The following is a 25,115-nucleotide window of genomic DNA, read 5'->3' as shown; positions in this document are numbered from 1 at the left end:
ACAGTAATCCAGTCTGTTTGCATTTTAAGGAATATTTTATTTGAATAGTGCTGTTTCAGTTATTTTGCATTATGCCAATAATAACAGAAGTTTGAGTGGTAGAGTGCAAGAAGTACAAGAAAATCATCTAAACAAAACAGAATAGCAGCTCAGCTTACCCCAAGGTTGAAAACCAAGTAATACTACGGTGTAGAATCACAGTAATACCATGGTATACAGTCACAGTGTGTTTTTCAATTTTAAACTGAAAGACCTGCTGAAGATGCACACTTAGCAAGATAGCATAGTTGTGTCAGGAGAAAAAAAAATGTAAGCACAGGGGCGTTCATATTTCAAAAAGTTCTGAACTTTTTGAAAAGAAAACCATGCCTTCACCCTGCATGCCAGCACCGCATTTCCATATGGTCTCATTCAGAGTCAGTTAACCCTTTCCACATTTAAAGAGTAGGCTTGCATGGTAGCTTACTACACTTCATAAGGAGTGTAAGAATTGAAATTGATTATTACTCATTGAAAGATGAGCCAAAGAAGGAAATCRTTACTTGTAGCCAGAATAGGAGGAGAACATAATGAAAGCTGAGCGGGTGCAATTAAAGAACCGCTGCGGTGTCTCTTTCAGCTTGCTTACATATTTATAGTTTTATCAGTTTGGAATTACACTCAATTAAATGGAGTGAGGAAAGAGAGCTAGAGTAAAATAATTGATAAGGCCCTTTCCAGAATATTTGTGACAACAGGAGCAAAGCATGCAACCCACTGCAAAGTTTAACAAAAGTCTTAGGATAGAAGAATTGCTAGAGGTCTGTATAGCCTTTCTCCTGTCTCCCATAATGAGTTTAAGGGAAAGTGCAAGACCAGAGCCCAAAATATAACAATATTTCCCCTGTCTGAGTTTGCAGGTCAGAGACTTCCTGAGCTAGAGCTGTTTCTGAGTATTTAGTAACCCTGAGGAAGCTTGGTCCTCTTGAAGCTTGTGCACTTTGGAGCTGGTAACATCCTGTGGTGAGGAGTTTCTACTGACTGTGCACTGTGAAGAGCCGCTTCCGTGAGGCACGTCTAGCCGGCCGCCGCCAGCCCTGCTCGTGACACCAGGCCTTGGGCTGGACGGGCGCTGGGAGCTAGTTGCTCTCTGCAGCTGTGTTACAAGGTGGTGGGCTGGGACTCACCTTCTGAGGTTCTCGCTGTTGGAGCTTGAAGAGTCCTACATTGTCCAGGGGTTCTTTTTGCAGAAGCTGTTTTTACTTCTGAGAGTCCTTTCTGGTTCTCATCTATTTGAGATGGGAAGACCAGAACTGTGTATGATACTTAAAAATGCAATAGCCCCATGCATTTACACAATAGCGTAGTGATTTCCTGATGCCTTTCTCTTCCCGACTTAATCCTGTCATTCAGTTTGTCATATGGCTGCTGCTGAATATTAAATTGATAGTGCCATAAAAACATCTACTGCTATACCAGAAGTAGCTCCATCCCTCCAAGAAGTTAACATCAGCCAAGTTATTGGTTGGTTACTGAGTTATGTCTACCAAGAGTAAGTACAAGGATACTAACTGTAGGTATATCGGTGACTTCTATGTAGTGTAACATCTTTGTAAAGACAAACTGAACCTATAATCATGGAGATAAAATTACAAAAGCAGTTCATGAATCTATATAATAAAGGTATATAACTTTTACAATTAGTTTTGGCTCATCTTACTTGAAACAAAGCAGCTACACTATATCCACACTGTGAAGACTGCACCATTAGCTTTCAAATGTAGTGACTCAAACTACTAGTAATCCCAAAGAAATGAATTTTTAAAGTGGATATAGAGAAATCATAACTTTGGAAGGAGTACTTAAGGATTTTTGGACAGAGGGAGCCAAGTGTATTTTTTAGAAAGTGCTTTCTTTAAATCTCCTCTCTTTTAAACACATAAAAGCTAGTAATAAACAGTCTTGTAAGTTCATTTCCAGCAACAGGCTGCTTGATGGTCATTTTGAATATTTGTTCCAACTTTTAGCTATTGCTGTTACTTTGGGAAGGGAGCTGGGAAGGAAAATATATGTAACCATTTCTTTAAGTATTTGTAGCCTACCATAATGTGAATTTAGCGAAGTATAGCAAGAATACTTTCTCAGACCAGAAATCTGCATATTTTACCATTTAAAAAAATGAATACCATATTATCCTTTTTTTCACAAATTAGTGTGTGCTAGAATTCAAAAAAACCTGTAATCAAGAACTATCAGTACTTCATCACAAGTGTGGTAATAATTTGTGAGTTCCTGTAACCTTCATTTCATTCTGTCAGCAGTTATGCCTGTCCTACTACATGACCTAAATTACTGTTGCTAAATTTTAAAATGGACTCTATAATTTAGAACAGTACTTACGATAATATAGGAAGGCTATGACGGCAAAAGTTATTTCTGTATAACTGGATCTTAATATATTAACTATATGCCCTTCATTTTATATAAATTTTCTTATTAATTTCTCTGTGTCCATCCTTGTCATTGATCTGTACTCRTTTTTATATATATAAATATTTTTAAAATTTTGGGTTTTAGTTTTCAGATTTAAAATATATGGAAATCTTTCAGAGCCATGAGGAAAACAAAATTTTTTTGAAATAATCATCTTTGATCATTACCCTTCCATCTTAATAATGAACATAAGACTTAATCCCTGCTGAAGCAGTCAGTGTATACACAAATTCTGGCCTTTCTTCTGTGCTATGCAATAAATGGAGAAAGACTAATTTTAGCACAAATGGACAAAAACCATACCATACAATGGAAAATGTTCTCAGCTCTGCACATCTGTGTATGCAGCCATACTCTCTATGCGTATATACACTCCCACGTGGTTAACGATACTGGAGTCTTGAGCGATAGCGGATGTAGAGCTCTGGGGCGGGATTTGACATGCAGCCGAGACAATAAACCACCTTGCTGCTGCAGGAAGCCGAGGTTTTGCTTCCAGCCTTGTCCTGCCCCTGCATRGAATCGTAGGATGGTAAGGTTGGAAGGGACCGCTGGAGGTCCTCTAGTCCAACCCTCAGCGTAGCCCCATGCCGGGATTGAACCCACGACCTCGGCATAAGCAGCACCATGCTCTAACCAACTGAGCTCAATCTTCCTTGTGCTGCCTTTGGTACTTTTGGACCCTTGCTGAACTGTGCGCCAGCATGTTCGGTTTCCGCACTAAGAGGAGGAAATTAATGTCTCCTTTGATGCATAATTTGCATTTTTTGCGTACAAGGTGCTTATAACCACGTGTGATGCCTTTCAGTCTGTCTCAGCCCTTCGCTCCAGAGTTACTCTCCAGAGTGTGTGGCTATTGACACTAGTGGCAGAGCTAAAATTATTTGAGTGATCCTAACAGTAGACTTCGAAATTTAAAATGTTCTGAGAACTTTCTTCCTAGGTTTACTGTTAGAATTTAAAAAAAAAGTCAAAGGGACTTCGTGTTTGCTTAATGTAGCAAAGTTTGCAAAGTTTGGTTAGAGGGGGAGATTTTTCAAATTACACTGAAGAAAAAAACATTTAGTTGGCTTTCTTTTTTTCCTCAAAATCASTTTTAGAAACTCTTATAACAAAAATGTATGCTTAGTATTATCTATTGCCCGTATGTATACAGAACAAAAATGAAGTTGTGATTTCAAAATCATGCCACCTATCAAATAAAACCCACCAAACATCGTAGTTATAGCCACTCATAACTTTCTAAACAGAATCCACTCAACAACTTAYGGCTGGACAGCTATTTGGATTTTCAGAGTTAGCATTAATTTGTTCGGCACTATGTGTAAATGCAGCGTGAGGTTTGYGGTCTTAAAGTCTGGATGAAATTCAAGCCAGAGTTTAGTAAAGAAGCTGGAAGGTAGAAATTAAGTTATAATTTGAAAAAAAATAATGCAGTAGAAATAACACTGTATGTGAACCTGTGGGTTTCCTGTCTTGCAGAGATAGCAGATTTTAGGAGAAAATTGGTGAGGAAGGAATTTAATGACTACTGCACTAGGATAAATCCAGTGTTGCGCTAGGTATAGAACAAAGAAGCTGGTGTTGCTCTTAAATCAAAGAGGTGATGTAATACATTAGAAACAAAAATAAAGATTTAGGGCAGAGATGTGCAGAGCTTTGAAGGTGAGGATACCAGTCATACTGGATGTACCTACACACAGATGTACGGTGTATTTTTACTGTTAGTCACCCTCTCTGAAGCTGTGTTTATGAAGGATGTTAGCTGAGTGCTGCAGGCAGGCTCGCAGCAGGGCTGACATGTTGTTCACATACCGTTTTCTGCCTGAAGTGATCCTTTAGATGTTTCTTTTTCCTATAGCAGCTGGGTAAAAGTGATTTTTGTCTTAATATATTAGCCATGTGTATATGCAAATATCTTGAGTAATTATTTTTAAAAGTTACTGGCCTGCCCATGCTCTGTCCATGTATTTCTCTTTTCTTTAGAGCAGTCATAATATTATCTCCAAAGAGCTTTTGTACATAGGTGTGGGATTTGGGAGAGGCAAGGGAGGGGGCTCCTCTGAGAGCCTGTCTTGCTTCAGTTGCTTGATATTTGTTGCTGTTGTTTTMCTTCACCCTTGAAATCTTGCTCTCCATAACAAGAACCCAGCTATAAGACTTATTTTTGGGGAAGAAAAGCAGGGTTTTTGAGGTCCCTTTAGGTGAGCACCACATGAATCAGGGTAATGAAGCAGCATCACTTGACCCAGCAAGGGCGAGTGGCCCTCTGGGGAGAGCCCAGCAGTGCCAGGGCACAGAGCCGCGCTTGCTGAGCCCTKGAGTGCTGCCTTTCCCATCTTCTGTATAATACCAAAAGAAAGGTGCCTGTAATGGCAGCATGGGATAAAATGGAATAAAAAATACCAACGAAGCAAACAACAGAGGACAACCGTGTGTGTGCAATCTTCTGTGCTTTTATAGTTAGAGTGCTTCTAMTATCAGTGCAGTCTGAGAGAGAGTTCACGTGGGCAGAGTGAAGCTTGCTGAGGACGTGCTAACTCATAATTTCTTGACACTTGTGTATCAAATTTWAAAATTGTTTTTCTAACATTTCCTCTTTTTTAGAAAGCGTTTATCAGTAATGGAGCAAGTCTTCCAGTCCTAATTTTAAGTCTAGGTACTATGAACCGTTTCAGACACAAACCAGTGGAAAAACGAAAATAACTTCTTGAACCTTAATTGTTTTGGTTTTGATTTCAGTATGCTTTAAGTTAATGAACTTAATTTTGGTGTRACTGCTGTAGTGTATGTAGTCAGGTACGCAGTAGCAAGGCCTCATTACTATTGACCCTCAAAAATTTTGAGAAAGAAAGTATTTCTGAATACTTGCTGATAATTTGCTGCTCATGCRAGTTGATACAGCAGCTTGTCTATTATAGTAAAGGTGAAACATTATGCAAAAAAATAAATCATTAATTCAGAAAAAAAAAGTTATGCTACTGTCAAGGACTACTTTTGGGTTTACTCAGGTTTTTGAAAGTATTCTAATGTGTCAGACCATATACTGGTCCAGCCCCAGAGTGACAGAATTTAATAAAAAGGAATTTCTGTAATGTTTAATGCTATGTTCTGTATTAATTTGCTGACAAAGAAATGACAGTAGTGTTATGGTCTACTGTTAGTACGAGAAAGAATCTTACCAGAGTGATGATTTCCTGCTTAGTAACTTTTTTTTTCTTTTTTCTTTTTTTTCTTTTGGCATGTTCCTGACCCTCCTGCTTGCTTGTGGGAATGAATATTTTGGTCCTTGTGAATTGTAGAGCCCATTGTGAAGAATGGGAGGCCTCCAACGTCTCACAGTATGCACTCATTTCTCCACCAGTACACAGGATCTTTCAAGAAGCCCCCTTTACGGAGACCACATAGCGTCATAGGGGGCAGCCTCGGCTCTTTCATGGCAATGCCTAGAAATGGGAGCAGATTAGGTAATCRACTATATTTATTTTTAATTTCATTTTTCTGTAAAGAACAATGTCTGTACTGGCTCTTAGGAAGAGGTGCAGGTATTCTGATGCTTTAATAAATCTCTGGGCCTGCAGTAATTTTTTTCAAAGCTTGTTAGGGAAAATCCTGTTTAAGGTGTTAAATGCCTCTTTAAGACTTTTAAGTGAACAATTAAAAGAGCATACAAAACTCATCCACAAATCTGACGTACGTAAGTTAGAAAATGTTCATTCTTAATATTTTATAAGGAACCTGTATGTCCATCTCAGTTAAATATTGATGAGGACTACAAGAAATGGAATACGGTAAAAAAAAAAAAAAAAAAAAAAAAAAAGTAATCCGTATGAGAAATTTAAAAAATGGTGTATTACTTAGATTTTCCAGAAATATTTGGAAAAAAATGACTTTCTTTCAGTGATAAATTAAGGCCACTAAACTATAATTATGTTTTTGTTGTGGTCTTCAGCTAAATTTGTGATTCTTTGGAGAAAATTACTGTTAAAACAAATTTTCTTCTCCTTCAAGTAATTTATAATGTTACTGCCTCCAGTCACCATTAATGTTTTACTCTGTTTTTGTGTTATGTTARATTATGCTTAATTAATTGATAATAGAAAATGAGAGCAAGTCACAGTTTAATTAGAATGCTGTGAGTTTTCCAGTCATCTGCCCTCCTTTAGAAGTGTGTGATATTTAAACTGATCTCCTTCAAGATTAGAGCTATCASTCAAACCATTTGTATCCTTTTCTACTATAATATCACACATCACATTCAAAACCTTACCTTTTTACTGTTTGTGCTACTATTCAGTCTTGAAAGCACATTCCCTCCTCTTGAGTGGAGTTTAGCAGGTGTTGCAATCACAGAAAAACAGACAGGTTTTGTTGTGCACATGTTGAGTACTGTCTCGATTCCTGATTTCACTCAGGTTCTACACACTTCACTTATCCCTTTTTTGCCAGGCCAGGCTTTGCTTAAGTAGCCATTGCCAAGAATTTAATGAGACCAATTTTTAAAAAAATTATGTATTTTAAAAATAAAGGTTTTTCTGGTCAGGAATATTGAGTCTTTTTATGGATTATTTGTCAAATCAGGCATATACAAATGGTGCACAAGAATAGAGAGATGTGTGCTTTTGTACACCTCTTTTTTGTGTTGCTTTAAAAGCATGGTACTATAATTTTTTTTAAATACAGTTTTATCAGTAAGTTATTCCTTTTTCAAACTTCACTGTGATTTTCAAATCAGCTTCGCAAAAGAAAATTTCACTACATTACTGTATTTCTCAGTATTTTTCACCTGAAAATTTTAATGTGGAAATATTACAAAAACATATTTATTTTATTTTTCTTTTTTTTTAAGGTGGCCAATTCTGTGTTTAAATCTCACTATTTGAATATTTTACATTTTTTAAAAATGACATATACTAAATAGCTACAGCTGCATATTCCTGTAGAATTTGCAGTTTCACTGAAGTGGGAAGGAGCAGATTTAAAACATATACACATGTGTGTTAAACATCTCTTTTTGCTTTGGGTCCAGTGATGCCATTCATGTATCTTTTTCCAATACTATGTTGCATTCTTTTTTAGGTTTCTCTAGGTCTGAATTTTCTACAATTTACTTACCCCTATTTCCTTTTTTTAAAGAAGAATCTTTAGAAGCTTTAATTTTCATGCTTTTTTTTTTCTTTAAGCTTTGTCATGTGAGGAAGATTTACTTGTGCATTTTAGCTGGATGTCATACCTGTGTGCAGACATAATCACTAGTGCTCCTTCTGTTCCTTTTTCACATCTTTTCTCCCTTTGTTCCTGCTGTATGGGAATGCTCATTACTCAGCAGGGTGCTGAGGTTTTCTACATTGGAATAATGATGTCAGAAATGAAGTGGTCAAATATTCCAGACTACATAAAACTACATTTTTTTTCCTTTACTCTCTTAATTCATCCTTTTTCTTTCCACTTTTTCCTGTATTCTGGTGGTGGGAGCATGCAATCAGAGAGAAATCCTTGAAATAGCACAAAATGATGGCATTAAGAGGAAGGTTATTTGGTTAAAAAACAGAATAAAACAAGACCTGCCACAGGTGCATCTTCAGACTGCTTGCTTCTGAATGAGATTTTCTGTGTACAGATTCCATGAGATGGGGTTTTTGTTTTGTTTTCTGAGCATCGAACATGAGTCTCTGCTGTTATGTTAACATGTTTAAACTTCCAAAATATTTTAAAGATTTTTCTACATGGAAGTTGTTCTGTTGGCTTTAGGTTTTGCTAAATCTTTCTTGGAGACAAAAATTCTGAATTTTGGCCAAGAAGTGTATCTTTGTTTAAAATTTTGTAGTCATTTTTATTGTAATACTCCCTTATCATTGTAATACTGCATAATGTACGCGTCTCAGGTCGAGTTGTGAATTAGCCGTGTCACTGATGCAGTTGAAGGTATAGCTGGGTTTTTTTAAAGCCCATTTATGTACATCTGTACAGCATAAAAGTCTTGCAGCTCCAGAAACATTTAACTGATGCAGTCCACTGTGGAGCCAGAGCTAATAAACCCTTATTAGACCTGATCTGGCCGAGTGCAGAGCCAGCTTAGATGTCCTTGTTCCATTTCTGTGTAACTGGGAATACTGAAGAGGCGCTTGGTGGAATATCTGGCCAGCTCTGAGCTGGAGCTAACTRTCCCAGGAAACCTGAGCAGCAGCCCAGGGAGAGTTTGCCCATGCTTTTACCAATCACAGTTAGCAAATGTGTGTGTTAATATAACTGTGGAAATGGTTTGTTTCTTTATGGGAAGCATTTGAATCAAAAGGAGTGAGGCTTCTGTACTGTTTTTGTAGCTTGATAATGTTAACAGCAAAGGGAATTTCTCACTATTCCCTGCCTCAATTTGGAGTGTTTTTAGTGACTCTAATCATAAAGTCAATTCGTAGAGAAGTTCTAGAAGAGTGCATATTGGAAAGAACTGAATATGCAAGCCATGTGATTTTCTTGTAATCATTTGAAGTAAGTTTGGAAGAGCATGCATTCTGACTCCCTGCTGGCCAGTTAGTGGAGATTATCTTAGGTCACTTGGAAGAGCTTTCATTTGCTACACTCAAGGTTCCTTGTTTTCTAATTTCTTCTGTGCTGCGTTCCTCATGACGACAACATTTTCTTTCAAATGTGCTTTTGTCATTTTCATATTATATTGTAGTCCTCCACACCTTTTCATTGCAAGAGTGCACTGGGTGTTTACTTAGGTATGTAGAGTACATCAAACATCTGCATGAAAGACTGGTTATGGTATCCAGTGAAAGCAGTTCAATAAATTATGCAACTGTTAAAGACACTGAAAACTGTGCAGTCTGTATTTGGTGCAGCTATAGAAAAGCTTAGTGAAATTAGGGAAGTATTTGCATGATTTTTTACCAGTATTTGAGCAAACATTATCATTGTGCACCTGTGTAAAATGATTTAAATGGTTAGGTTAGTGCCTCATTCCTGGTTTTACGCTATAAAATAATGAACATAAGGCTCAACTAATGCTTTTTTAATTGAATAAAATGAAAGGACAGGTTTATATTAGATAASACAGATAAGATTTTTTTAAAAAGAAAAAAGTTAAAGTATCCATAATTAGATAATAGATTAATATTTAAAGCATCTGAGGCCCTTTGTAGRTAGGAGCACTTGGATATTCAGCCCATCAGAAATTAAGGGAGAGCTTCCTGATACGTTTTGGATGCTACAAATGATATCCTGCTTAGAACATTTTGGTCCTTTGTGGGTATATAACTTACATCCAGACTTACCAAAAATAGTTATATCACAATAGTATTCAAAATAGAGTGACTTTCCTCTTAATTAAGGCTAAAATACTGGAATATAGTCTTGCGGGGCACAGATCCACCATCTTCTCATTCATGATTTGGAGAGAGCTGAATCTTCTTGCAGTTACATTATCTGCCCCAAATGTAAGATTTTGTATTACTGATTCTTGAAATATTACTTGTATATTTATTGTGTAGGTGCTCGTCTTAGTGGAAGAATTACCTTTGTCAGCTGGGGTGTTCTTTGTGGCTCTGAATGTTAACATTTCAAAGAAGCGTAATGTATGCTTTGTGAATTGAACATTGTGTATTTTATGTTGAACTGTATGAAGGTGTCAGTCACATGGTTCCTTTATTGTGTGTATCCGTCTTTTCAAAAACTGATGTAATTGCTTTGCTTAGAATATAATACTTTGTTAACTTTATCTGCCTTATTTTGTGAGGTTGCTCACATAATGGTGTCTCTTCTAGCTTCTTTAAAGAAGATAGGCCTTGGAGCCCTGTAAGTGGGCTCACACTAACTGAGATAAATTGGGGAACAGCGATGGCTCTTAAACATAATTTTACAGAACAGAATCCTGAGAGCTGCAATTGCTGAAATGGATAACATGACTCACAGAAGAATCTTATCAAAAGGAGTATTTATAAAAGAACTGAAATGGCGAATGTGCTGTTTTCTAGCACATGTGCTGTTTTCCAGCATTCAACAGTGCTGAGATCAACAGCTTTGCTGCAGATAGTGGTTTCAATAACACTTTTGTATTACTAGCAGTAATTTCATACATCTTGTTATGGATTTTTAAACATACAGCTATCAAGTCACTATGAAGAATGAGAGRAATTTCTTACAGATTTGGCAAAGAAGGTTAATATTTTGTCTGCTTAGCTTAAGATTCAGGCTGACCTTTAGCAGCCAGTTTCTGAAAATCTTTTCCCTCCGTTCACTCTAACATGCCTTTAAAAGCACTGATGACTGTCTTGTTTGAAACCAACAGACTCTCCTTAATATACCAGGAGTGCAGCTTTTTTCTCTCATTCAGTCCAAATTTGAGCACGAGTTGCTGGGAAAATTGTGATGCAGTGGAGATTTTTAATTAGAATCCAATTTAGATCCATATTGCTGCTCAATGCATTCTGAAAACTTTGCTTTTTGTTTAGGATACAGGCTTAGGTTGTGTGTTTAACTAATTTACTKTGAGTTATGCGCTGCCAGTACCTTATGAGCTAATCTTTGTATATCCATTCTGTTTTCTGTAAAAAAGGAAATTCTTTGTACTGAGGAAGAGTTTGATCCTTTGAAGTGTATGTGGTTCTATGAGAGCCAATATAGGCAAACCTTTCAGAAGGTGTGTTCATAACTGAACTTTGCTTAAAGGCATTTTTTTAGAAAAGCCAACTTTCCTGCTTGTTGAATAGTGGTAGAACTTGCATACACTCTTTTGTTTTTAATTGCTATGGTTCTGTGCAAGTGGTATTCTCGGGTATATTGGTGGTAAGACTTCACTGAGCTCTGCATATTTTGCTAATATTAGTGTTTTTAGGAGTAGAGTTCTGGGATTTTAAGTTTTCCCTCAGGCCCCTATTTTACCCTATACAATCATGTATAATATCTGGAAACAGGAGAGATGAGGGAAATTGATGTCTTTTGAAGCCCTTCCCTCATTTGAAGTATTTAGTCTTTATAGTATTTTGGAGTTGAAAGTTCTCAGATACARTGATGGAACATTAATCATAGTGGATCATCTTGTAGGACTATTTTCCTGTTGTGTGTGCTTTTGCAAGTGACTTGACTCTTAATGRCACCATCTTGATCTTCTCTTCATCCATTACAGTATTTATCTTCTGGAGCCCAGAAGATCCTGTGGTGCTTAAAAGTAGTATATACRTAAGACATGATATACATTAACTCATTTACATGGATTATTCTACAAGCTTGTTATGAAAGTATTTATTTCAGTTTACATAAAAATTCTGCAGTACCCTAGAACTGGGGCAGTCTGCTACATAAATCCCTCTGTAAGACTGTAAATTTCATTTAAGTAATTAAGAACATCAGGTCCTCTGCTAAACCCACTTTTGCATTGTAGGCCTCTATTGAGGCAGGCAGAATACATCTCCTTCCCCTGCCCCTGACCCCCCCAAGTGGTGTTTGTATTTAAAGTTTGCCATGTTTGGCATTTCTAAAAATAATGCTACGACCTTTCAGGATTTTTACGATTTTCTTTTTTTAAGCTTTCTGAAGATAGGTTTAAGTGTCTTAACATCAGGTGGCCTAACTTGAAAATCTTAAATATTCTCCATACTATTTTATATTTTTTCCGTGAGTCTCAGTTTTCCTTTGCAAACACAGGTTTCTTGATCCAGGAGCAGCAAAAAGAGAAGATGTGATTAGGGAGTTCAGCAACTCACGACCTGGAGGGAAGATGACTTATAGGAATTWAAAAAAAGCACTGCATAGTAGAGATACAGTTGTTCTCTGCATGTGTGAGAGAGATGTTTAGTGGAATACTGATTGATTCACTTCAAAAATTTTTTTTTGTTAGATATTGTTCATGAAAATCTGAAAATGGGGTCAGATGGGGAAAGTGACCAAGCTTCTGGAACATCATCTGATGAAGTTCAGTCTCCCACAGGTGTTTGTCTCAGAAACCGGATACACAGGCGAATCTCTATGGAGGTAATTCACTTTTCACATAAGGAACAGTTAAATTGACAAGAGATTTGGGGATTGCTTTAATTGTTCTGTATAACTGGTTGTCTTCCTCTCAATTAACTTTAAACAGGCTGACATATATTTAGTGTGGAGAGCATTATAATACTATTGCTTCTGTTTGCATTTGTTTCCGTTTGTCGCACACAAATCCAATAATTATTCTGCCTGGTTTATGATCTGTTCTGATTTGAAACTTCAATTTTTAGGAAGAATTTTAAAAGCATAGCTTTAGTGTTTATAGTATGTGTTTGGTAGAAGACTTTTGCAAGAATTGTTATAGGCACTGGAGAATTTAGTCAAGAGTATMTTTGCTTCATATTCTGTGTGCAACTCACAGGATATTTTCAAGATGTAGATTTAGATATTTTCATATAAAACTGCCTTCTAATCTTTGTAAAACAAATGCTACAGAAGAGATGGTCCTGACTGCTTCAGCCTTTCCCTCTCTTCCTGTTTTTTAATGAACGGAACTTTACAGGATGATAAACAAAAGGAGGAAAAGTACCTTATGAATAACTGTGCACATAATTTCCTTTATTTATGAGTCTCATTACGAATACTAACCACCCTTGTGCTTGCTTTGTTGTCATTTCCCTTGGCAAAGAAAAACAGAACACTTCCCTGTTTCTAGAGTATACAAAAGTTATATTGAAGCTCTTGCATGCTACTGTACTAGCATGTAAAATTTTGTATTGTTGCATTATAACACGTACAGCAATGTGCACTTTGTAAGATTTTAAAATTTATTTAATGTATGAGATCAAATACAGGATTTGGGAAACAGATCTGGATAAGTTACAGTAGAAAGTGAATGCCAAAAACTTTTGGTCTGTGAGGAGTTCCGTTATGCTTGTAATTCCAAGATTCCAAGCATGTAATGCTGGTATGATTCCAAGAATTCAGGAATTAATTGTATTAATTATTCATACCTTTTCTAACACCTGGTGGTTTTGCTGTCAAACTGCCTAAATTTGTGTCTTTATCTCAGGTTTGAACTAAAGCCTGTTGGACTATTGACTTGGATCTGTTGATATTTGCAGGATGTTTAAATTAAAAAAACATCTTCATAACTCGCACATCAGAATGTGTCCTAGAGAAACTCAGACCCATCAAGGGAATGATTTAAAAGACTTGCTCACTTTTTGCTCATTACCTGTTTTCTCTGCATTTTCAAACATGCGTGTAGAGCAGGAAAGAAATAAGGAAGTTAATGGTAGATACTGAAATTAACAAACTGAAATGAAAATGTGTCAAGTCTTCCGGAGTGGGCTGTGAGCCAGGCTTGAGACCTTTTAGATTAGGTTTTCAGTTCATGAAACTCTGAAGGGAACTAGGAAAGAATTCAGGGGAAAAAAAGCATTAAATGTAGGGGAAGYATTCATCCGAATGTGGGACATTCCTGTGTAATTTTTTAGAAGGTATCTAGTAAAAGCAGCTTTTCAGTGGGCTGTTTACATTGTAAAGCAGTTTTAAGATTGCTGTTGCAGAGGCTATGGGGAATTCTTTTATTTAAGTTCTGTTTGCCCAGTGTTAATTTTCAAGTGCTTGTTTCTGGCGTTTGAAATTACTGTTATTTCTTCATTGCTCGGGCTTTACCAATGAGAGCCCAGCAGTTTGGCAGCTATTCTTGTACAGTCTATGTGAACTGTAATTTTTCTCCCAGATTGCTTCAGTATTGACATGATGACTTTCAAAATAAGGTTTTGAGCTACCGTTTGAAAACGCTCTCACTTCTGACTTTTAAGAATGATATCTTTGATAAATATTTTTAGTTGACATAAGTTTCACTACATGGAAGTGATGTATAGCATTTTTTGTTCCTTTTTTTAACCTGTTTGTGTATGTCAGAGGAAAAGAACTAAAACTATCTTTGTAGCTTTAGTCAAAATGTCTTTCTAGTTATAATCTTTCCACTATAACATCCACTTTAGCTGGCATCCTAAGAGAAGGGTTTAAAGGATTACACTGTCTGCCTGTTTTTCCCTCCTTACATTCTTCTCGTGGGACATTTTCAGTCACATGAGTAGAAACCTCATTAATTTTCTGTTAATTTCTGAGGGAAAAAACTCTGAATCAGGAGAAACTATTAATGTGTCCATTGCTAGAAAAGATGCAGCCTTTATTAAATGTCACAGTAGCCACATATTAGCTCAATCTCAAGGAAATCTGTAGAAAACAGTGTTTTACAAGCTTTGCTGTTCCTGGAATGGCATTGCTTGCTTCCTTGGCCTTCAAGGAAACCGAATAAAAATTTTGTTTGTTGTACCAAATCTTACTTGTCTGGCTTGGGTGGTTTGTGCCATGGAGCTGGCTGATTCAGTGGTAGTAATTTGATAATATGAAGGAAAGGAAAAAAAATTTTTTATCACTTCAGTTTTTCTTTGTGGATGTGTGGGGATCTGTCATCACTAGGCATCCTTGTGTCACCTTAGGCAGTATTGCCTATTAGTTCATTTAGGATGAGTTATAGCTATATGCTGTATGTATAGTTTGGAGTCAATTAGTATGTGTGTGATCTTTATTTGCTCTCGTCTGCTGAAGTCATTAATGATACTTCAAATCCATTGCAAATATATATGATTGAAACCCTATAAGAAGTTGGATAAACTTAATAAACCAGTGTTCCTTTCCTCTGTTTTCTAATAAAGTGAACATGCCTGTCTTCCTAAGAGTATATCATTTTTTTTGTTTAATTTGAATGATGTTCATTGTATTTGTAATACTTATGCATAATTTCTTTACATATATGGCTTGTTTGTTTCTCTGTACTGATTTGAAAAAAGTCCTGTTTTTTTTTTTTAAGGCCACTAATCAGATAAAGCGGAGAACTTGGAATAGCCCTTTTTACTTTTAAGACTTTTAGGTGTAACCAAGTTTTTCATGCTTCACTTGAACTTCCTTTAGGATTCTATAGACTATTTATAGGCAAATTAGCCACCCATCAAAAAAAATTTTTTTATATTCTTGCTAAAAACATGTATAATTACTAATCCTGAATATTAATATTCTGGGGATGTTTTGTACTTCAGAATATACATTTTGGCTCAAAATGTATATCAGCAAACTCATTTTATGTAAAATTGTTAGAGATTTGAATGGTATGTAGTTGAGCAAGCATAGCCGTGAGAGAGGCACTTGGCCAGCTGTGACAGTTTTTCCTTTGATCAGAGCATGAAGAGACTGTGAATATGATACATTTCAAACTCCAATATCAGAAGTCCTTATCCCTTCTTTCATACTGYAGTAGTTCTTGATCCTTAGTGTCAGTCTGCACTGCAGTATATCGTACAATGAATCTCTTTTCTGTAATTGTTAATTAAATCAGAGCTACAAATAAGGTTTTAACATTCTTGAAGAGCAGACAGCTTTTCTTATCCAGAGCATTTGAAATATTTTGTTGAGAAATAAACCTGAATCTTTCCAAAATTTTCTCACACAGACATGCTGAAAGCTAGAGAAGTGCAAAATGCACAATGCAGACACAACTAGAAGCTGCATTTCCCCCCTCCTAGTTCTGGTGGAATCTTTATAGCAATAGAAAGCTGAAATTTCATAATCTTAAGTTAACCCACTTTAGACAGGAAATCGTCATACTTCTGTATAACCTAAATGTGACGCGTTTTAGATAAGAACTTATACTGCAGCGAGACTCTTGTTCTGTAGTGCACAATGATTTGGGGTGAAAATTTTCCATCCACAGAGGCAGCTATCGAGATACCGACTTTCAGTCTGTTATCCTCTCAAATGACACCAAATTTGGGCCAGCATGGTTGGTATAAGCAGGAAGATAATAGGCTTTTGCTTCTGCATTTAACGGCACTGCAGTTGTGGGGTTAGATTCTTCCCAAATTATCAGTCCTGCTGGTATATGCGTGGAGAAGACAAAGAACATACTTGAATGTCATGGTATTGTCTAGATCGATTAAATTTGTTTTACCTGCAATTCGCAGGCTATAGATGGTCCATAAAGCACTTGTTTTTCTTTTAAAACTCATATGATATGTTCTCATTCAGCAACTATATTGACAGTAGCTGCAAACATCTATTGTGCGAGGAACTTGGCTCCCAACAGCAGTTCTTGTTTAATTAAAATGTTTGTAATATAATATTAACACTAATGATCATTTAGTGAATCAGTAAAATTGCTTCTGGCACTTGAAAGGAATGATTACATAAATATGCTTTGATAAACAATGTAGCCTAAGAATAAATACATATATGGTATATGTATTTTAAGTGTAGATCCTCTTATCGTATAATGAGAAACACGCTTCTCCAGATCATGGAGTTACTTTACAGCTTAAAACATTTTCACTTGGATTTGTTGAAAAGAAGACATGGACAGTAATACATTAATATAAATACGTTGCAAGTAATAAGTGCTCATTGGAGGTCTTGTGACCATGCACTGAATACTGAATGCTTCACTAAGAACTGTAGTGGATAAAAAATAGGGAGATACAGTCTGTGTAAATTGGAACATCTGTTTTTCCTTCCCAGAAGTCCAAGGTCTGTGAGCTGTCTTCGTACGTGAACTGGCATCGGGCCATAGCTCACAGTTCACCAGCCTGTTTCCCAGATACTTCCTCCTGAGAAATGGCTCTTACCATCTGACTGTCACATTAGTGACAGGAGCTTGTTCCAGATCAGACTGCACCTACTACATCACTATTGAGAGTAATCTTCCCCTGGGAGGGTGAGCTGCAGGTTTGGCCATGGTATTTCTCTCTCGAGCTTAAAACCTGTATGACATGATCTCACATTCAGACATGTGTTGTACCGGGTACCTTCAGAACAAGAAAGAGAATATAGATGGGAAATGTGGTTTTTGGCGAGTTCCACCCATTTAGCAAAATTATGAATACTTCAGCAGTCTTGGCTGACATGGATCAAATAAAACAATTGTCGTTGATCCAGCTAGSCAAATGTACCTGCTTCGGAGAAAAACCTGCAAAATTTATTGAGATTGAAGCAGACATAGTGCTGAGACTTTCTGATCGTAGCCTTCAAATTAGAATCTGGTTCATGGTCACCATTTTTTATTGTGATGAAGTAAATAAAACCAAAGGTAGCTGTTAGTGCCTCTGGATTTTTTTGCTTATATATATATATATATATATATATAAATATATATGTGCGTGTGTGTGTGTATATATACACACACACGCACATATATATACACACATATATACATTATATATGTATGTATATAATTACTATTTTTTTAATTATTTATTTAAGTGGCTGTAGCTGTTGGTGATATGTTTCTTAAATTCCTGGCAGTAAAGTCCTTGCTTTGTTGATTGATGTAATAGGTGTACCAGGAAAATGTGATTGCTAGTGCCAGAATAGAGATTAAGGCTTTGAATTCATAATAATACCCATGTTTCACTGATTACATTTAACTCCTCATTTTTTTTCTAGCACCCCTGTATCCRTAATGGGAAAGCAGTTTTGTTGCAGTTGGAGGTTGTGGGCCTTATGACAAAATTTCTGAAAATATTTTGAGTGTTTCTTTTGACTAGTATATTGAGAAAAAGAAATCACATGATCTAATTGATTAATGAATTCCACACCTTTAATAATTTTTTGTAATGATGAAACACAATTCAAGTCACCTTTATTTATTATCAAAATAAATACTTGAAACTGATRCTTTCTTGAATTGCATTGCACATTGGCAGACTGACTAAAGAACAACCTGGATTTATGGAGTGATAGGYGGCAGTGATCTTTTGCAGCTGGATCTTAAAATTATATTTTCAGTACTACTTGTAATAGAAGAAAGGGTTCTTTGATGCTTTCCTCAAATTTAAGAGAATGGTAATTGATTCATTGTGATCTAATGTTTTCAGTAAAATAAAAACATAACATTTGGGTACAGAAGAAAAATACAATATTCAGGTACAAACCATTCTGCAGGAGAAGAAAAAAAAAACATTTTCTGCATCATAATGAAATTATAGTCACACCTGTCACTTGGGCATGGACATGCTGTAAGATGAGCCTTACAGTGTGAGCCATGCTTTTAGCAYTGAGCATTTCTTGAAGCCTGGAATTAGATAAATGTTTTTTCTTTTCTAATTCCTTTTAGTTCCTTTCTGGTTACTTTTTCTTTCTTTTTTGATTTGTCTTTATAAATTTCAGAATCTCTTAAAACAGTTGCTGTCCTCAGTATRCTGTGGAGCTAAATGTTAGCCTATTTCAGATATTTTTTTAAAGTATAGACTGCTTGTGTTATTTGTTCACATGCTCGCTCTCTATAGCTCCACAACAAATGGTGGTACTTTAAATTTATTATTTTTGTTACAGACATAATCAGGAGGTTTCATTCCTGATGGCTTTTCATGTCTTTAAGGTTTAGGACACTTTATATGSAAAGTTAGAGATAACTACGGAAAGATATCTTAGTAAGCTATTTGTCATCTCATGTTACATTTAAGCACACAMACAGACATGCACACTTTGGTTTTAAATACATAATAGGAAAACTGGCATAGGTAACTGATGTCAGCTGTTAAAATAGTGGATTTGGTTAAAGTCATCGAGACAGGTTTAAAAGGATGTGAAAAAAGCAGGATGCTGAGGTTGTATAGATTTCTTATGGTGGATGTATGAGCTTGTATTTTGCTTCATACTTTGAAGGTCTCCAAGTCTGCAGTGCTATAATCAAACAACAGAATTCTCTATAAATACGTTCTGTGATTTGGAGTTGTCTTTTTCTCTTTGCTTTTGCCTCTAGCAACCTTGTAATATGTCAGAATTCTTTAGAGGATCCAGCTGGCTTTAACTATGCTTTGTCATTTGAGAAAAATGCACTGAAATTTGATAGAGCAGCCTTCAGAAAACAACTCCACATGGTATCTGATAGGAAAACGGTACAGTAAGTACATGCATTTAAGGTTGTATGTGCCTGTGTTAAGTTCTCCTTGGCATATGCAAATGTTTTTCAGTTTATTTTCTTTGCATATTAAGTAACACATAATAMACATTTTTATTTAAAATATGTGAAGAAAGTATAGAATTTCTTTTTTCTATGGTAAGCATGCCATGGAGTTGAGCTGTGTTGCATAGAGGGCTGAGATGTAGCTTTTGAGATCTCATTAAGCATTCTTCAGTGAACAAAAGCACTATGACTTACTARGGAACAGCTTGTGGTTGCAGCTGACACATCTCTCTGGTGTTTGCTAAAACCAGTGAGAAAGCTAATTCAAGTCGATGCTTACAGAAGAGAGCAAATTGTTTTCATTTGAGCTATAGTGGACTATTCAGGCTGTCAAACTGATGACTTCAGACTTGGCAGTTATTTTTCTTAATGATGATGTTACAAAACTTTGGTGATGGTATTGAAAAATAGTACCTCTTAAAAGATGAGCTTAAGTTTCAGGGGGAAGTAGGGCCCTAGCTTGTTGTCTGCTGGCATATACTACTAGTAGTGGTGGTCTGGAAATGCAGCTGTTGTCAACGAACTGAAGAAGCAAAGCAGTAAGGACTGGCATACGACGATGCAGCTTTGCGGTACAGTTGCACTAGTCCCCTGGCTAGCTGCTCCTGGAAGAGCCAGCCTCCTTCGTCCCCTGGCTCCTGGACGTGCATCAGTAGATAATTACTCACGTTGCTTCGTAGGCGTAGTTTTCTGCCGGTTGAGTTTCTGAAACCACATCACTGAGTCATCGGCTCCGAGCGAGCGCGTTCTCCTCCGAGGAGGTGTGGGGAACGCGTGGCCGGAGGCAAGGGACTGCCATTTTTGGAAACTGTCAGCTACTTGGTTCAGACACAGGCTAGCAAATCTGACACGGAAGGAGTAATGAATTGAGGTTGATGCTATCGTCAGATGATATATCATGACTTTTCCTTCTGATTTTTCTGACTGTTCTCTTGGTGCTATAGGATTGCTTTTCTTTTCACCTCCTACTACCTCACTGGCAGAAACTCTGATTTTTTTTTTCCCTCACTGCAGTTACGAGTGCAGCAATACTCTGAAAGAAACAGTCTTGCAGTTAAAAAAAAAATGGTGGCATTTGCAGTCCAATAGATAAAGGAAAAGGTTTATTGTTGTTACTACAGGAAGAAAGCAGTGGTCTGCAAATCAGCACRTTAGTGAATGATAAAAATGAAAGTAGTCCCAGTTTTTCTTCTTTCCGACTTGAGATGCYGCTATTTTAGCGTAGTGGGAACTGAATGCAAGAATGCCTCAAGAAATTCTTCATTAGAGCAGTTTTCTGGTTATTTATTTTTTTTTAATTATTTTTGATTATTGATACTCTATTTTGCGCARAACATTAGCATTTATTATCTAAATATATGTTATATGTGTCAGTGACTTTTGTCATCAGAAGACAGACTTAAAAGTGTGCATATTTGAAATTGCCTTTTTTATAGTATATTTAACCTGTAGAGTTCAAACGTTGTATTAGAGTAAGTATCTTTATTTTACACATGGATTTACTGAAGTGTGTAGTGCATTTTGGCAAAATATAAATGGTGAATTAAGGAACGTRACCAGAAGTTGTTATTAATACTGGATTTGATGCTTGAAAAGTGAACAGTGCTCCTTTTAGAGATGATAAGAATAGGTACATTCTGTGGGAAAAAATATTTGATAAGATTTCAGAGAGCAGTTAAAATTGCTCTATTAAACAGGAATTAGACTTTTCAGAAAGTCTCATGCCATGGTACTGAAGAATATTGTGTGGGCCAAGGCAACCAGATGGAAAGAGGAGTATCTGGTAGGTTTGTGTTAGGGAGATCAAGAGAGCAGACTTCGATAGGTAGAAAAGAAGTGAAGTCACTTCAGAGAACTGAATGTGAAAGCAAAATGTGGTAACAAAATTCTAGTGCTAAACCCTTGTTAAAGGGATTATTGTTAATGGCAAGTGAAAATGCTGATATTTGTAACAGTATTTGGGGATGTCCAGAAGGGTACCAGAAGGTGAAGCATATATATGTGAAGCAACAGGAGCTGTTTGGTATTTTGGTTTGGAAGCCGTATTTATTTACTTACGATGTTAAATTACTTGGCTCACAAAACRTGCAAGATTTAAGCTGGAAAACCTAGCCAAGCTTCTCGTGCCCCAGAGTAGTCTGTAATAGATAAAATATACATGAGAAGTTACAACAGGCCTGTTGGGTACTAGCCAGACCAAAGAAGTGGCTTGACAGAGTGTTGCTCTTTTCAGAGCATTTGCTGTAACTAATATTAGAAATAAATAGTAAAGACTGGGACAAGTGGGGATATTTTATCTCCATAGACGCGAGCCTGATATTAGAGTCACAAGTGCTTGCATTTTTATCTCCTATCAGGCAGAGTGGAACAAATGTTATTGTGATTTCAACCAAGTTATGAAACTAGTATACATTTCTCTGCCACTGATAAAGCGAGATTAAGCATTATACATGAGGAGAGAAAAATGTATTTTTAAAATGCAGAAGGGAGGAAATACCACCTGAGCTTTCTGGTTACCTAGYGAAGCAGCTGATGCTTGAATGTATGCTGCAGAATATGATTTGGGGGTGGATCAAAAAGTAGCTCATTAAGCAACATAGTTAATTGTAGGCATTTGAACTTTTAACAATACTACATTTACTGAGCATTATGATTTATTTTGTGGCAAGCTGACCCTAAAGATAACCATGAAAGAGTCAAACTGAATAATGTTATGAATTCACAAGAACATTTTCACAAATTAAACTTACTTTTCCAGATGAGGTCTAAAGTACATACAGAAAAATACCATTGCTTTAGTTTTCTAATGGATGGTATGTTTTACATGATATATTTTACATCCCTGAAAACTAAGGTTTTGCATTTCAGTAAACCTTTGTTTTTTACAGGTGTGAAGAAACGCACTCAGATTCCCTTGTTGTAGACAAGGGAATGTGTATGTAGTTTAACAGCCCATCTGTTGTGTTTAAAAACTAATACATAAAATAATTTAGGGAATTATTCTTCATTTTCTAACTTAAAAAAGAAGCAAAATTTTAAAAGAATCGTAGGGATGCAAAACTGATTTCTTTGCTAAAATAGGATATTTAACTGTATAATATTGGCAAGTTCAGGATCTTACGTATCAAAAATTAAAGAGCATAGTGAAAGTAATCCTGTCATTAATTTTGTATATACTTCCTTATTACTATTTTAAACAACATCATAGTAGGATCTTGTAGCAGCCTGCATGTTTAAGTTGCCTAATAATTTCCATTATAAATGGTGTCTTGTGGTCTTTCTCTTGAGCAATGCTTCATTAGTTTCAATTGGCCATTGAAATTAGGCTGGACAAAGTCCTCTCTCCAGAGCCGCGTCCTTCAGCGTCGTTTCATGGAATTCCACAGAGGCTTAAGAGAATTAGAAAAATCTTGAAAAAATGGCCATTTCCTCCTGCTGCTCGCGTTCCCCTAGAGCAGTTTGGCATCGTGCCGGCGTAACCATGAACGGCAGCATTCAAGGGAGCAGGGGTTTGGTGCCGCCGAGGTAGCAGGAGCAAGCCTGCGAGGAGAGCGTCCGGGAGCCGCTGCAGGCACAGGGGGAGGAGGGAAGATGGGGACCGTGGCGGACGTGCAAGTCCAGGCTCTCCGCGCCGAGGCTTGCRCTTGGCCTGCCTCTCCCCTCCATAAAGAGGCTTTACCGCCAGCAAAGAAATGGGCTAATTTTCCCCCGTCAGCTTTACTGCACAGCACATACTTTACCTTTTGTGGAAGTTTTTATGGTCTTTTGCTGCTGACGGTTAATCAGGTTGCCTGAGTATCAACAGACTACCTTGCCTTGGAGTGCTCCAGGTTCAAAACTGGTTGGTGTATGATAAGAGGTTCTTTTTTGTTTTTCTTTTTAATATAATCTCTGTTAAATTACTGGGGTTTGCAGCTGTGTCAAACTGATGTAATTTTAGTTTCCAATTTTGCTCCCTAGCTGCTAGGAAGCACTGTATCTATTTGTCATGTACTTTTAATGAATCCCCTTTCGTGTTGCTGTGTGGTATTTAATTCTGATTACTTTTTTTTTTCCATGAGGTAGTTGCTTTATTTATTGCAAAAACTGGGTGGAAGTAAGGTGGCACAGACAAATAAAATACAGTAATTCCTGCCTTTCAGATATTTCGGTGTACAGTCTAAAAACTTTTCTTTAATTTTGCCATTTTTAAGCAGTTAGATAAAGGCTAATAACAGCAGCAGAGTTCATGTAAGTAACCTTATATATACTTTGGAACATCAGTGTCATTTCTGACTGTGGTAGGTAAAAACTTCAAAATATATATATATATATATATATATATATTTTTTTTTAAGTGATGGTGGTTTTGTAAGCCTTGCTACACAACCACGGGTGCCTGAGTGTTACAAGTAGAATGGTAGTGTAGGTGCAGAGGGGAAAAAGCCCGTACAAAGTATCCGCTGCTGTAGTTTCCGTTAAGTCGTTCATTGGGTTTTCCTCACAGAAAAGAGACTTTCTTGAGCTCTGAAGTTACAGAGAACAGGTAGTGTTTTCATTTTATTTACAATATGACAAGAGTTTTAAGCTACCAGCACTAAGCATTCATTAGAGGRTGGGGGAAGACTGGTAACTGTTAAGTATTGTGCATTATGTACAGGGGTCAGTATAGAAATTATATTTAAAAACAGGTGATATGATCCTGAAAAAGATATCCTCTTCCCATTTTCCCCTCAGGTTGTGAGGTAGTGCCTGCGTTTTAAAGAAACACATGGTGGGGAGGGGGCTGGGAGTTGTATGAGGTAGGTTGTGTTGGKGTGTGTGTGTGTCCCAGTCAGTGTTTGGCCTTTGCTGTCAGTAAGTACTTATATTCAGGCATAACAGAGTTATGTTATGTTTTGTGGGGCGCAACGTACAGCAAATCACAGCTTAATTAAATTAAAATCTTAAATTGATCTAATTTTTAGAAGCTCTTCTTTATATATTCTCTTGTACCTAAAATATTGCTATCTCCGGTTCGTACAGTAACCTCCACCAGTAGTTTTGTACTTTTGCTTCCTGGACTCCAAAATCAGCAAATCCTTTACGGTTTGGGGGCTATCATGAGACGTTAAGGCTGCTTTCACTTTCTACTTTCTACCTACTGTTCAACTTCCTGGGCTCGGAAATGCTTCTTCGAGGCAGCAGGGCTGGGTGTGAAGCAGCGCCGTTTTGCCTGAAGGACAAGTGCTGTGCAAGAAGAGAAGGTGAAGAATGAGCTCTGAGATATGACCAACCAYGTCAACATTTGGCAAATTTCCACTTTACTTAATGTTCTTGAGGAATGGAAGAAAATCAAGATATTGCCTGACTGTTGGATGTCATCCTTCTGCCATCTCAGTCTTGTCCCTACAGTTCCTAGGAATTGCCACTGCAGTATGGGGGTCCAGCTGCTTCCCTKAGGAAATAGGGAGCTCCTTCCTTTGAGTTCATTTGTTTTGATGTGCTACCCCCTGGATTTTCTGAATAATGCACTAAATAATGGGGGGGGGGAGTCATGAGATTTGATTTTTTTTTTTTTAATAATCTGAAGCCCACTGGGGTAGGGGGAAGGTATTTCTCCCTTCAGACCAGTCTAACTGTACTGAATTTGGGTTGCCTGTTGCATTAGCAGAGCTTTCCAAAAAGAAGAAAGGTGAATTCTGTAATGGCAAAAACTGTTTTAAGGAAG

At 36.9% G+C, this 25,115-nt stretch overlaps 1 protein-coding gene across 1 annotated transcript in view; it reads left to right on the top strand.

Moving 5' to 3' along the window:
• CDK17 (cyclin dependent kinase 17) overlaps nucleotides 1–25,115 on the top strand; it is a 57,131-nt gene that overhangs the window by 9,111 nt on the left and 22,905 nt on the right. Inside the window, exons 2-3 of the mRNA XM_085321325.1 lie at nucleotides 5,775–5,939; nucleotides 12,311–12,444. Coding sequence (XP_085177451.1) covers nucleotides 5,775–5,939; nucleotides 12,311–12,444 — 299 coding nt within the window. The remainder of the gene's footprint in view (nucleotides 1–5,774; nucleotides 5,940–12,310; nucleotides 12,445–25,115) is intronic.

Source organism: Rhea americana, unplaced genomic scaffold (genome assembly GCF_003343005.1).
Source record: "Rhea americana isolate MKP2758 unplaced genomic scaffold, rheAme1 scaffold_69, whole genome shotgun sequence".
NCBI lineage: Eukaryota > Metazoa > Chordata > Aves > Rheiformes > Rheidae > Rhea > Rhea americana.
This window is presented reverse-complemented; position numbering and strand designations above follow the sequence as displayed.